This window comes from Gavia stellata, chromosome 6, assembly GCF_030936135.1.
Source record: "Gavia stellata isolate bGavSte3 chromosome 6, bGavSte3.hap2, whole genome shotgun sequence".
Lineage (NCBI taxonomy): Eukaryota > Metazoa > Chordata > Aves > Gaviiformes > Gaviidae > Gavia > Gavia stellata.
In genome coordinates, this window is record NC_082599.1 from 31026241 (window position 1) to 31041993 (window position 15753).

At 37.9% G+C, this 15753-nt stretch overlaps 1 protein-coding gene across 1 annotated transcript in view; it reads right to left on the reverse strand.

Annotated features, from left to right (window-relative positions):
- VWDE (von Willebrand factor D and EGF domains) overlaps nt 1-15753 on the reverse strand; it is a 35150-nt gene that overhangs the window by 11948 nt on the left and 7449 nt on the right. The window contains 11 exon segments of the mRNA XM_059818970.1: nt 1608-1722; nt 2094-2198; nt 2815-2970; nt 5882-6018; nt 7244-8229; nt 8683-8891; nt 10254-10527; nt 12597-12670; nt 12982-13196; nt 13864-14008; nt 15345-15434. Of these exon segments, the coding sequence (XP_059674953.1) occupies nt 1608-1722; nt 2094-2198; nt 2815-2970; nt 5882-6018; nt 7244-8229; nt 8683-8891; nt 10254-10527; nt 12597-12670; nt 12982-13196; nt 13864-14008; nt 15345-15434 (2506 nt within the window).

Consider the following 15753-nt stretch of genomic DNA (forward strand, 5'->3'; position numbering starts at 1 on the left):
CCATAAAACTCAGAGGTGATTGGTGTTTCCTTTAACAAATGAATAGACATTATTAAGCAATACTTGGGAATGGGCTGCAGTGACTATCTTGGCAAAACTGAGCATGAGGTGATGGAATAAGTTATTCACTCATTGTTCCTAGGAAGGATTTCAACCACACAACAGCTTACTCACTGGTAAGTCTTAGTCTATTTAGATGCCTGCACTGTTGAGCTTTAACCTAATTGGCAGGAATAACTAGATTTCTAGAGACACCAGGTGAAAACAAACAAAACCCCAGCACCAGGACAGGTTCTGTGAAAGAGAGAAGCAGAAGCCCTGGGGAGAGTGTAGGTTTTGAAGTAGGGACATAAGAAGGTGATTAAGATTGCTAAGTTTTGGGTTACAGTAAAGTGACCACTCCAAGCAGGAACGCACACACTGTGGCAGAAACCGTGAAAAGAGAAGCAGCTTTAATCAGTGTCTCAGCAGTTAGATTCTGACACCCTGTTCCTAATGTCATCCACTCTGGAGAAGACGTTGTGCTCCTTGGTTTCGGGGAATTGCCTCTGGTTTACATTATTCTCCCATTTCTGACTTTGGCAATATCGAATTCTAGTCCTGTAACATGGAAATCCCTTGACTCCCTGACTGGTGGATGAGTTTCCCTTCATTCATTCCATTCACATTTCATTCTTTTGGAATAGGTATAGCTACCTTGGCTTTCAGGACAAGTTTGAACTAGGAAAAGATTCAGCAAGACAGGCACCAGAAGTCCCACTCATACAGGACCCTTCCCAACCCAGGCAAAGTCTTGCCGGCATATTCACCCATCAAAACACTGATGGAATGCTTGTATTTGAGATGTTATGGACTTGGGTTGATGGGACAGGCTGGGTGGCTGCTAGTAAAGCCCCAAGAGACATCCCATTTGGTGAAGGGACCAATATGATTTGTATATCCAAAGACTAATATCTGAGCCACAAGAGCTGCAACTTCTAGACTAGAACTTTGTACTATGGAGAAGGAAAATGAAGAATCTAGACTTGAGTCTTCTTTCATAGTGTGGTTTCTAATTGGACTGAAGTTTGACAGCCTTGGATATACTTTCAAGTATTTGTTTAGGCCATGTATTTATGCCATCCATGTGGATTATATCCAAATATTAAGTGGCTAATAAATATGACATGCCATTTAATTCAGTTTGTGTCCTCTTGTTTGGTATCAGTCATCTGTTGGAAAATATCTTTTATTCCTAAATGGTGAAGACAAACGTTTGTGGATGTAGCTGTGCCAAATATCAAAAGACTTCAAAGTGCCAATTAGACTGAGAGCTGTTAATTTTCATTAGTTATTTGTAATGGCTACTGGGGGAGCCATGGCAAGAAAAAAAAAAAAAGCCTGACTTTTGTATGTATGGTCTGGAAAACAAAGTATCATTTTCAGAAATTAGGAGAAATGTCAGATGAAAACCAAGATCAAATTACAAGCTAAAGTAATGGGTACTAAGCTTAAATGAAACACTTAACTCTTTAAACTTAAAACTTCACTATTTCCATAACTTTAAAAACTTAGTAGATTTTCAAATTCTTGCTATTAAAAAAACCAACAAACTATTTAGAACTTACTTTCAACAACTGACCAAGTTAACTTTGATATGTCAGGTCTGCAGAGTAAGCAAGGGCTGGTTGGATTTGTGTCACCTTCACCGTAACAGAGTCCATCTATGTTGCATGTTTTCTCCTTTTAGAGAAATGACAATGTGATTCATAAATTTTTGGTTATCAAACAGTAAATGTGGATGAATTTGTAAAGTGTCAAATAAAATCTAATCTATTCTGCACTTCCAGTAAACAACTAAGGTTGTTTTTAAATCTAAACAACTAACAGCATGTTTGGTTTTATTTGGTAATTATATGATGTACTTTTGGTTTGATTTTTTTAATTCAAAGTTGTCTCATCCCAGCTTCTCTTTCCATGTTTATCATTTCCGTGCATGGAAAATCCCTGTTGGAAACGAGAACAGGGTATGTTCTGCTGATTCTTCTAGATTTTTTTCTGCCTGAAAAGATGCGTATTTTCATAATAAACATAGAGAGTAATGAAATACATACCTTTAACGTACATAACCCAGATTCTTCTGGTTCACATGTCTGACAGGCTCCATCATATAATATCATTGTTTTAGAGTTGCTATAAATGAATCCATCATTAGAAATCTGCAAGATGTACAGTAAAAATGGATTAACCTAATCAGGTATCAACGTATCACCAGCATGCACTGCTAGCATGAGCTTCAACTCATTGATAGACACCTACATTTAGCTGTTTAAACTCTCATAATAGTAATCAGAAATCTAATCAATCCTGCCGATAAATCTAGACAGATATTTGACCAACCACATGTAGGTGTCTACTTCAGGGTAAATTGAATAGTGTGTAGTCTTTATTGACCTTATTGACTCAATCTGTATGAGAGCTCAGATTATCTACCTCACACAGGGATTCGTACACGTAGACTGGGCTCAACTCAATTTCCCCGTAAGTGTGTCTAATGTCACTTGAAATGCTCTAGGGTAACTATCTAGCCTTTAACTTCTACTCTTGAAGAACATGTGTCTCTATAGGTCCTAGGTTGTATCTACCAGTCCCCTTGCAGGAGAACACTCTCAAATGGCACTCAACACTTAAACTTAGGTAATGAAACCAAGACCCCAAGTTAAGCAAGCTGAGTTCCACTTTTAGTACCATTAAAAAAAAGCATAATATCTATGTAATGTATTTTCATCTTAATAGGAATATCTGTAAGCGAATATTTGAGATTTCTGTGAGTACCTTTATTTGCCACCTGGCAATGGGTTTATCATCAACCAGATCCATGACATCAGACTGCTGGCCATCATTTGGTAACTGGCAGTCGACAGTCCTGGCATTTTGGAAGGCAGCTGGCATAGTTAGAGGTTCTCCGGGAATCCATTGTCTACCACTATACTAAATATTAACACAGAAAATCTGTTTTTCAGTGAAATACATTATGAAAATATTTTATCAGAGAAAAACAACATGTATTGCACAGTGTTTGAACAAGTCTAATGTCTCTGGATTAGAATGCAGTGGGAAATATTAAATGCCGTTATTTGCACACATAGATTGCTACCTAAGCCTGCTACTCCAGAAGAAAAGGCAGAAGTCTTTCCTGCTGCATGGCCCTTTGGCACTGCATTGCCAAGGACAAACAGTTCTTCCAGCTGGAGAGTAATGGGAGGGTTAAGCAGTGGGTGATCCTCTAACAGCACTGATCTGATATATAAATGCCTCTATCCCCCTCCATCTCCGCTCCCATGAGAGGACAAGCATTAGTTGAAGGAACAGATGAGGTTTCTGGCAGGGCTCAGGTATCATTCTGGGTGCTGGGGGAATACTGGCAGTTAGCCATTAAGCCCTTGCACAAGCCAACAGATTACACCATTAACCCTGTAGACTTTTCTTCTAGAAGGCAGTGTGGACAAGTCATCCAAGGATCTATCTTGAGAGTTCAAGGTAACAGAATAGGGATGATAATACTGTTTGGCTGAAGTATTGATGTGGAAGCAGGGATAAGCATACTGAAAATAAAAAGTTAGATGGAAGTTAAGAATCCAGACAGACTAAGAATGAAAAGAACAGCAAGACCAAAATAATTTTGAGCTTGACTGGGTTTTACTGAGCTGGCACATTTTTTCAGTTACTGGAGCCAATTGAGAAATTTGTTCAATTCCAATCCTGACATGGGGAGTCTGATAAGGCCTTGCTTTTTTTTTTTTTTCAAACAGAAAAATAACAGAAAAACAAAAACTTATGCTGAAAAGACATATGAGCTATTTTTGTTCCAACCAAATGTTTTGCTTTTCTTTCACCCTATACTCAGAGAATTCACAGCAAGGGTGAGTAAAAGTGTAACAGCTAAATATTTCTAAATATGTCATTTTGAGTGCATTTAGTACCATAACCTTTGAAATGTGATGCAGTCTATTTCTCCAGAAACTTTTTGTTATTAGCTGGAGGCAAGTTCAGATAATTTTTTCAGAAACATATTAACCTTTCAAAAACCAATTAAAAATCTTCAGATTAACTAGCATTCTAACTCATTAGGTTCATAGAAAAATTTACTTCTGCAGTCCAACATAAATAAGAAGGAACTAAATGGTATTTTCATTTTGGGGAGGTTAAACACACCCTCATCCTTTCCAAAAAAGTCTTAGTAAATTTTGGATCTGTGATAGGTTCCTTGGCCACATCCTACCCAAACCTCTATCAAGATCTGTGCAGTAGTCGTGCATCTGTGAGGTACTTCAATACAGAATACTCTGAATCACCTCTTTTAGCATCATGCACGAGACCTACATCTTTCCTAACATGGTAGGACAGCCCACAGACAATGGATTTGATTTAACCTTTCAAAAGTGAAAATGTAAAAAATAAGAAATTCAGTGTGTATTAGCTCTAAATTCTGCCAAAATGCCTCTTCTATGAAAATTTGAACATTTACGTTTAATCTCAAAATACGTGGAGCTCTATACTGTTGCAAGTCCATTGACATTTGCATAAAGTCACTATTACTCTGGCCTGAAAATTAAACAAACAAAACTAAGCAAAACAAAAAACCCCCAAACATCCTTTCTTTTGTATTTTCAAGGAAAAAATTCTCAGCTTCCTCCTCAACTGCAGATAACAGCAGTAGTGTTCATTTTCTAACTTGGCTCTTGTCAGTGAGAAGATCATCAATAAAAGTGATTAAATAGAAAGGTTTTGTAGTTGGGAGCCAAATACACCACCACAAAGAGTGTTATATCACAATATCTTGCCATGAGTTAAAACTGAGACATTTCAAACTGTGGTAAGTGAACTCCCAATAATTGTCTCCCTGTGAGCTTGGTCTAAAAGTCTTTTAACCTAATGGAGTGTAAACTTACTCTTGACTTTACCATTTCAAGCCAAGTTGCAGATGAATGGATACATGTTGTGTGTAAGAGAAATCTATACCCAGCATTGCTTAGTCTGTCAAAATAATTTTAACATCTGCTGGAACTAGCTAAGGAAAGGTTTGTCCCAAGAACAAAATTTTCCTGTTGAATGGTTCCCCTTTCACCATCTCCCCACCACCACCATCATCACATCAATGAAACCCAATTTTACTTTGAAGATTTTTTTATTTTCGTGTCTAACATGACATAAAAACTTGTAATTGCCGATGTTTATTCCAGGCTAACACTTGTAAACTGCTTGTAAATTTGCCTTGAGCAAATTCTAGGTCTGAGTAACAATAGTCTCTCTATACAGTTTCCTCTTAGTTTACAGTGCAACATTTTTAATCTCCTGTTCAAACCTGCAGTATAGAGCTGACATATATCATTAAATAGCCATGGTATTCTACCCCAGGGAAATGGACAAGACATCAAAAATGCCTTTCTCTTTTCATAACAGATTTATTATGTTTATAATAGTGCTATTTCAAGCATTAGATTTGAGACAGAAATCTAGTAGTGTCTTTAACCTCGCCTTCCTTTTTCAAAAAAGTGATACTTCAATTCCTCTCCATAAGCACTTAAAAAACCCAAACAACGATGTACTGGTCGTTACTAATAGGGCTGCCCTTGCCCTTTTCTGATGGATCACTGCCGTATGCTATTATCTCCCTCTCGGCTGCTGAACATTCCCATTAAGTTTTGTATTTCTCTTATCATGGAGGAAATGGCAATCTTGCAAAGACTTGAGTGTCTGCTGCAAAGTGCTGAGTGCCTTTGCTTTTAGCTTCTACTAAAGCATTGGGTTGTACCCACATCAATGAATAATATGTTAGACATTTTTTCCCTTGTTCTCCGAGAAGTTTAAAATGTAATTGTTACTATTCAGGGAGACCTACCTGTAATTTGATAATTTCACATTTCATATTCAATGACTCCCTGAAGCCGTGTCCAAAAGCTCTCACTGATGTGCAGTCATACTGTCGAATATCACACAGCCCAGCATTCTCCAGCTCTGTAATTTCTGGAGCCTGGTCTTCAAAGTAGAGATTAGACAATAAATGTCAGTATATTAACTCATTCATGTGCATTTACATTAAGCAATATGTTTATTTCTCTATCCATCTAAGAAAATGATGTAAACAATGAAATCTGGACCCAGCTGAAGAAAGGCATAAACAGAAATATTTTTTATTGTTAAAATGAATCTTAACTTTAAAGCTAGGCTTTTGCCTTCTCTTGGAACTTGCATATTTTGAAACAGAGAAAATATTCATCCGATAACAAACACTTGTGAATATGTGCTTTGCTTTCTTATCTATGGCTCTTTACATCACACTTGCAGAATAAAATCTAAATGAAACTCAGGCCCTAGAAATAGGAACTGAGAAGGTTACAGTTATGCAATTTATAATGGCAATTTTTTGTTTAAAGACTAAACAAAAACATCTCAGGGGGAAGTTATTTCAGGAAATAAACTGACAAAGATTAGCACACTCAAAAATAGTTTTTATGAAGCAAACCCACTTTATTTGACTTCAAGAGGAATAAAATATTTCTTTTTATTATTTTCTTACCTCTTTCTCTATTTGCTTTTAAATAGGTCACTAAAACAAAACCACCATTGCAAAACAAAATATTAACAGGTTTTGTTTTGAAAAGGTTTTGACTTTTGCAGTACTTTTCGCATTTTTCCAGTGTACCTGCCTAACTGAATTTTTAGTGAGTATCTTATTTACTGAAAAAAAAAAAAAAACCAAAAACCTGCCCAGCAATATTTGCTGTACCTCTTTATTCTTCACTATCAATTCTGGTCCCACCACATCTAAGTTAGCTTACAAAGTTGTAACGTCACCAAAGAAAAAACCATCCCACTTAGAGTTAATAAACAGGATCACATAGAACATAAAAAATTATGGAATGGATGGATGTGGCAGATCTTCCCTGAAGAAGACAGCATGTGGAAACATTGCTAATCTCTTTGGGCAATACTCTGGATTGCAAACACACGGAGTGGTAAAGTTTTAAAATCTGCATACCAGAAACTAAGCCCATGTTTTGCCCTTCGGAAACAAGAAGGCTGAACCGAAAACAATTATGGCTGTATTAAACTGGAACTAAATTGCTGGATAATGAACAGGGCCACTGTAGGGAACTCGTCAGCATACAAAAATTGGAGAGAAAGACAGCAAAATAAATGTATGTTGCACAAACATTGCGAACATTATTTAAGTAAATCTCATTTTTTTCCCCCCACTTACCAGACAGTATGCTGCAGTCATATGAGCTGTAGCCTTGGAAACATGCACAGCCCCATTCTGTACATTCCCCATTACCACTGCAGAGGCTGGGACACCTTAATGCAATAAGTAGGTTCTCAACCAACCCTTCAAGTTCCTGTTGGTTGTAATTTATTTCTTCTAAAACTCTTTTCTCACATTCATTTTCTAGAAGAGCTAAGGAAGCTTCTGCCCAACTGAGGTCATCTTTCAGCAGCAAATCTTTAACACACATATTGATCGCATCCTCTATTCGCCGGCCAAGAAGGCCACCACAAGATCTTCCTATACTGGAATTAGCTATTGCCAGCTGGCATAGTAACAAAGTGCTAGACTCAGTGAGGCCAGAAGGTGTGGGCCAAGAAGGAAGAAACTTTTGGTCTGTGTCAGTGGCATGGTCCTCTGGGAAAAAATAACTGTATCCCTCTAAGTCTGTTTGGCTAAGACTTTGGAACAGAAATGCTGGATAGTATTCATAATAATTTTGGCGCTTCCCCCTACTTGTAACAGATTGACTTTTGTGAAAATGACTACTGTAACGGTGAGAATTTCTTCTAATGCCTGAGCTTGAAGTTCCTTCTCTTTCTACACTAGTATTTCCCACTGAGGTTGCAGAGACACGTGTGTTTACTAGTGATGTTTTGTGAGGTTTGGTTTGATTATCGACCCTCTGCAGAAGTAGAGATGAATCCATTTCATGTGCAGATGAACGTTTCTTTAAGCTTCTGACAAGATCAACGGGACCGAGATACTCAGCAGTGACATCCAGTCCTGGTATCAAAGAAAGAAATCTACCATTTTCAGTTTCTTTACAAGACAGAGGAAGTTCTGACTGAGAAACTGTCTCTAGTTTATTCACTGATTGATATAATCCAGCATCTTCAAGTGCACAGTCACAGAAGACTATTTTTCTAGAAGATGTTGAAGAAGCAGGTGTCTTGTCAAACAAGCTATCTCCTGGTGAAATTCTGGAGAAAAAAGAAAAAGATGAAACATATCTGAACTATTTTCATTGTTTTAGTAAAGCATTAACGTTTGTTTTGCTTTTTGTTGTTTCATACTTCTACAGCATAGACCACCGAATCTGCAGCATACAGCTATATTTAAAGACCAGTTAAATCACAAAATCATTAGAGTAACTTACAATAGAAGAATTAAAAAGAGTGGATATTTTCTGTATGCCTTGATACTTTGTTCAAAACCTACTCAAACTAATCTTACATCGTACTACTTAAATACTAATTTGGCACTTCAGTTTCAATTTTCTCTGAAATGAATTATGGAATGTAATGATGGCATTCTAACATTAACTTAAAAACTCAGGAAGATTTTTTTTATTATTTTGACAATTTTTTAAGAATGTGAAGGAAAGGTTGAACCAAAAATTATGACATTTGATTGAAACAGAAGTATTTTGTTACCTCCATTCCTTAATAAAAGAAAAAGGAACATTAGCATGGTTTGAGATTTCCGCCCCACTTGCAGTGTGATAGTCATTCTCTGCACTTCCGTCAAAGGTGCCACAGAGTCCCATTGTATGTCTGTAATCTGAACTGGGTGCCCTAAGTGTTATACTCATTCCCCATTCACTCACATCAGCACGAACAAAAGCTCCAGAAGAAAACAAAATCTAAAAAGAGATTGATGATACCATCATGAGAAACATGATTTTTATTTTACCTAATAAAACCAGGTATGTTTGTTGGCAAGGAACAATTGGAAAAGGCCAGGCATATAAGGACATCACATTAAAGTCTTGCTCTAATTATTCTGGATCAGACAAATTTCATTATTTATTCTAGTGAAGCCCTGTAAATAAATCCCCTATACATCTCAACCTTAGCAGGCAGCTAGATGGTGCACTGTATGTCCATAAACTTCATCCATCATTAGCAGGTATATTGTAGAAGGTCAATGACTGCAAAACCACAGAGAATCCAAGATCACCTGGGCTGCTCACTCTTCACATGCTACCATATGGAAAGGGAAGACTCTGGTAATATGAATAGACTCTTTGGCAGCACCAGTGACACGATTCTCTGTGTTAGTAGCTTAATATAGAGTCACTTTCTACCTGCAAAGATGATCCTAAATGTTCTAGATAGCTCAGAATAGTCTCAAATATTTACTATTTAATTTTAAGCAACTTTACAATCTCTTGAAAGAAATACTAGAGGTCTCAAGAACAAAACCCACTGCAAGTTTAAATGCTGTTTCTATTATTAACTTGCTGTACAAATCTGAGCAAGTGACTTAATTTTTCTGGTTCCTCAGTATCCCTTTCTCTATTGCCTAATGTCTTAATATTTCATATCTGAGGTCTGCAGATGAAATATTTCAAACAAAAGTTAAATATTTAAAATAGTCTTATACCAATAGCCAAACCCAAGTTGAAAACACATATCTGTTCTTAGGGCTTGCCTTCCAGACCAACAGAGTGATTAAAGAGCCATTGAGGGCTTCATTTTTACATTCGGCTTCATTTGAAGTTCAGTGGAGTACTACAGCAATTCTATCTACAAAAGAAAAGCTACAGGAAATTATAAAAGCAAACACGAATGTTTTATCTGAGGGCCACATTCTCTAGAGAAACCATCTACACTTCTAATTCTGTGGATGTCATTTGGCATACTTAATACACTTCCTATATGACGCTGGCAAAACAGAGCACACAGAGATCTTATTTTGGAACATCAGGGCTGCTAATAAGTGCATATTGAATCTGAAAACTGCCCCTTTCACACAAGGGTTGCATACTGTGATTGACAACATGGTTCCAGAAAGGTATGCATGTTGGCACATCCTTGTTTTTGAGGACAACATCCTTCACTTACAAGCAGAACACTGGCCAAAGGACTACAATTGTAAAATAAACATTATGCTATTGCTTAATTGCAGAAAATAAAGCACGTTTTAGTTCTGAAGTTGGTGTGAATTGGTAAAAACAATTGCCAATAACCATGACATCTGCAAACAATTATTTACTACTTACTGTTACTTTTCTTCCTAGGTAGGATTCAGTGATTCGGACATTGCTTCCTGTTGTGTCTCTATTTATCACAGATAAGCGTGGCTGTGACTCATGTAGCTGACCACTGCACATGTCAAATGCAATTATGTCACTTCCTTCTTTGGCAACAAAGCCACAGTTACAGGATGCTCGGTAGTGAAGACTTCCACAGTCCCACTGGCGAACATGAACTTCAAAATCTCGAGATGTACTCTTATAGAGAACAAATGTTCCTGTTTTAAAATTGTCATAGAGTCTGGAATCAAAAGAATAGCATGTGATATAGCTATTTTACAACCAAAGTGATATCACCATATATCAGCAACTTTATCTTAAAACAGATTTCTAATATTTGGTGAACTTTGATACTGCAACTCATTCTCCTGCATCAGAAAAACCAAACAGTGCAGCCCACAAAGCAACACACAACTTTGTTCAGAACAAACACCATCATTTCTTCCTCTGTGCAGCTCTAAATCAAAAAAATTAAACCTGTTTTACAGCAGAAAAATAGGGAATAAAAGAAGGATCATGTGTGGAGTATATGTAGACAATGATTGTGAATGGAAATGTAACCATGAAGCCACTGCCATTCTTTGGTTTTTGGGGTTTTTTTAACTGCTTATGACAGGGAACTGGAGGGTACTTCTCAACCTTTGTGTTTCTACAGCAGTACACCTACGCAGCGTGCATGTGGGGGGCAGCTGCTGAAAACTGCATAAGTACCCTTGAGAAAATGATTTAGAAAGTCATATACTTTTAAATAGGTCCGCTTTATTAAGATGGAGATGGGGACTGCTTATTCCCAAAGATTTGAAAATTATTTAAGATGAAAACCATAAATAGCGACTTCCTTTTTTTTTTTTTTTACTTAGGGTTAGCCATCTGTTCCCTGAAGAAAGGTTAAAATAGCCAAGTTAATGATTCAGCAGTGACAAGGCAGAAAAAAAAAAAAAAAAGGCAAAAAACCCCACCAAACTTCTGCTGCAAGTTTAACAGCCTCTTGGCTGTAAGTGGCATTTGACAGTTAATTGCAGAATGGTGATTTGCCTTGTGTGTAATGGGCCAGCAGACAAACTGCAGATGGCTACCCTGCTGGGACTGCACAGGATTACCCACGATTCCATAAGGACAGTTCCTTTTCTATTTGTTTCCTCAATTTGTAAAATGAAGTAGCAACAGACTTTATCCTTAAAAAGAAAGTTCTTTCCCCACAGCGTCATGCTTCCAGCCAGACCATATTACAGTAAATCCTTGCTTCATAAGGAAGCTTGATCACAATGCTTCGATGGTCAAAATGCCCAGTGAAGCCATCCCTATAATTTCCATTGAAGGAAGAATTGCAAGATCAGGATAACCCCAGTGACTTTATTATTAGTCACAGTGCTATCAGAGAAGTAATTACAACTTGCCTTTTCCCTTCCATTATCAAGTTCACAGGAAGAGTGGGGTTGTGGGCTGAACATCCTTATTTGGAGGCAACATATCCTCTTCCTCTCACCCTGCCACTTGAAGAAATGTGCTTCTGCTTAGCAGAGAATATAAAAGTCCCAGGTGTGGAACCTGTGTTTGTTTTGACACCTTCCATGAATTAGAAACACTTTGAAAAGACAGAAGCATACCAAAAACATGCCAGCTGTGGCCAAGGAAGCTATCTTCACTTTAGAAAGAAGGTCAGTGATATGCAAGTGACAGCAGTGAGTAAGTCACTTTCAATGCCATTAATGAACTCAGCAGAATGTTACACAGACAGCTTCTAGCAACTTGATCCTTACAAGGATTCAGATACTGACACCCAGAAATAGGGAAACTACTCTGTAGATCGGGAACACCTTTGCATTAAAATAGTTTTGCCTAATCAATCATTTTACCATTGTTTATATTTAATAACATTTCTGTCTTTCATTGACCACAGCAACCACGCCTCTCCTGGCATACTCCTCTAAAAAAGAAAATAGTCCATTTGCTTCACTCTTTTGCCACAACCCCAAAACTTGCATTTAGAAATACAAATATTAAAATATCATCATGGCTGGCAAGTTCTTACTAACCAAAGCACATTTATCCTTATTGTCCAAGAAAGAATGTAAAATTTGTTGTTGTTGTTGTTGGTTTGTTTTTTTATGGTTGGACTTGACGATCTTACAGGTCTTTTCCAACCTTAGTGATTCTGTGATACACAGTGCAGCTGAAGAAAACCACAGCTAACTTATATCACCAGCACAGATTTAAAATACATAAATAAATAAATAAAATAACTCCCCAAAAAACACCCACAAAAAATCCCAACACACTTAAAATTAAGAGCAGCAATCCAGTGATTACCTTCCATCAAATGTAATTATATGAGGGTCAGTAAACGAGTAGCAGTAGGCAGTGGGTAGATCCTTTACTGTAATCTTCAAAACAAAGAAGCACATAGTAAGGCATGTCAGATTAGGAAATAAACACTCAGGCACATTATTTATCTCATGATACTAGTTTACATTCTAATAAATATTTTTATTCAATCTGAGTAGTTATATCAATATTAAAATGTAAAAAAAAAAATTCAAATGAAAATGCAGCATTTCAAGGAAAATAAAACAATGGAAAATTGACCACTTAGAAATCTTGGTGTGAGTCAGCAAGTCACAACTGAAATAGAAGCTTCATTAACATCAGCCACATTTCAGGCCAGTTTACAGAGCTTAACATGAAGATTTTCAACCTGTGTGCTTTCTGGAACATAGCCATTCCACAGAAAATTCTCACTGGATATAGGTTCGACTGCAATTCTGGTAATTCTGTCTCCATCCTGCATAAAGTCTGTCACAGCAGTGAAATAAATTACAGCTTGACTACAGATTCCGTTATTGCAGGGTTTCTGGAGAAGATCCACACGACAAGAAGAAAGAGCCAAGTTTAAACCTAACTGCTCTTTACCTGTTTTAATGAAAACACATCATTAGTGAGTTTTCCTCTAAATAAGTCACATTTTGTATACTACCGTTAATACAGATATTAATTTATTTACAAACCTTTTCATAAATTAAAATACTCATGCATTTTTCTTGGGTTTGGTCATGCAAAACCCCCTCTCTACATCTTCATACACACACCCAAGAAAATGGTTTTGAATTTTCCAGTTTGAGAGACAAATGGAAATCACGATAGGCTTGCTAATGCAACATAAAAATTGTTGTCTGCATAGGCAAAGCTCCTCCTGGCATTCACAGGACTTGTGCTTGAGAAAGTCAAAAAAATGAGGGCTTCACAACTGCATATACAATACTTGCAACACAACAGGTCAACAAAATGAACTGAATTATAAACTTTGAACAATTACAGTATTCTGTCCATTCAAGTTAAAGAATATGGCTCCAATAGCCATAGCTGCAAAAAAAACCTGCTAACTGCAACAATTAGTGGGTTATGGACACATTCTTCCATACTTTCAGCAGCAGTATATACAGCCTGTGAATATTTTTGTTTTAACATTTTAGAAAGTATTTCACAATGGAACAGCTTCTCCAAAGAAGGAGACCAATGGGAATATTTAGAAAAACACATTAAACATACAAAACACAACAAAAATCAGGATAACACTTACCTTCATCAACAGTATTTAATGTTAGTGAGATTTTGCAGTCACTTTCAAGCTGGCTAAACTCAGGACAAGGAATAGGAATGCTACTTTCTATTACCAGTTCATATTCCTTCCCATCTTCTGATATATCATATGTTTCTGGATGTATCTAGCACAGAAGAAATTGTACTTAAAATGCAAGCTTTGTGAGTAAACAACAGGACTGATCACTAACCAGCTAGGAGTACTGTATAAAAAACTAAAGCGGTGGAATGGCACAGTGCATGGCCTGCTCCACTTCATCAGGCTTATTTAGATGGTCTGAAGAACAGTGGCATACTGGGATGAAGATGAGGACACAGCAGCAAGAGTCTTGAAGAGGTGGGAATAAGGGTCAAGGACAAGGAAAAGGCAAGAGTAAAGGCTGGCTAGAAAGGTAAGAAATTAGCAAACCACATTAACACCACAAAAATGTATCCTTTGGGTAACTTCTGGAAGCTAAAATACAAACAGTTTGGTGTATTGTCTGGGGGGGAAGGGAGGGGGAAGCTACCTACAGGCAACAATGTCCCAAAAGAATTTGGAAGCACCGTATTTCTTCTGGGATTCCTCTCTGTAAACTTACAACACAGCTCACTATAGATGCATAATCAAAAATACAACTAGAGATCAGTAACAGAGGCCTACAACTGAGCATTGCACATTGGGTGAAATCCTGAACGCAGCCTCACAGGAGAACAAAAATAATGCATTCACACTTTGCAGTGCGCATTACAGACTTGCACTTTCATGAGATAAATCAGGGCCCTGATCCTGCAGAAACATAAGCTCAGGCTTAACTTTATGAAGGGCAAATCCTTAAGTCAACACGACTATTCCCAACATGTAATGACATGCAGTATGTCCTTCTGGGATTGGGGTCCCATTCCTGGCCAGCAGATGGGTCCCTATAGCTATATCCACAGTAGGAATCAAAATGAGTTTGGAGCTTGGCCTCTGACACAGCTCATGTCCCAGTTTCCCTCTCTAAGCCCAGACCAGGTTGGCCTCACCCTTCCCTTACCCCTATGGCCAGCTGGGAAGAGGCCCTGGCCTAGGCTACCCTGTGAGCCGCGTGCTAGGACAGCCTGTTGACGTAGGCCAAAATCATGCCAGTAAAGGCAGCAGCAGTTAAACGTAGCGGACAACAGTGTGCCAGGGCTGAGATCTGAGCCATGGCGCTCCTAGTTTACAAATACAGCTTCAGAGTCGACTCTAGCTGCTGGAAATCACGGCTTCCACTACGTGTGCGAGTTGCCGATTCAGCTTTCCTGCCCCTTGAGTACATGGGGAGCAGAGACAACTTTGACTCTTCTGTTTTTTGACAAATTTAAGTTCACTACAGCCAACAACATGCTCTATTAATTCACAATTAATACATTCTGAGTGCCTTCTAGTCAGAAGACTGACTGCTGTAGCAATACTCCCTACTACGATAAGTAAAACATTATTTTCTTCAAAATTACCTTAATGCCAGCAAAAAATTCCTTGCTCTCAACAGAAGGGCTTTGTATATCCGGCTTCTCCATGAAAAAAGCAGAACTGCTACAGTAGACCTGTAGGGTAAAACCAGCACAACAGAATACAGTTTCAGTATGAAGTGGTCACATGAAGACAAAACCCAACCATCACGGGTCAGTTTGATGGATTCATCACACCCAGTCTTCTGTTTGCACCAGAACTTCCCAACTGCCAGTGGTGCTGCTTAAGGAAAACATCTGTTGACCAAGCATTCTAAGACCTTTTCCTGGCATACTCCACCAGCGGTGCCGAGACTTCTTGGCATAGGCCGCATGCAAACCATTGTCTTCAACAAGCACCTATGTCTCCACGGATTTAACAAACCCCTTCTGAAGCATTTCTGCACCCCATGAC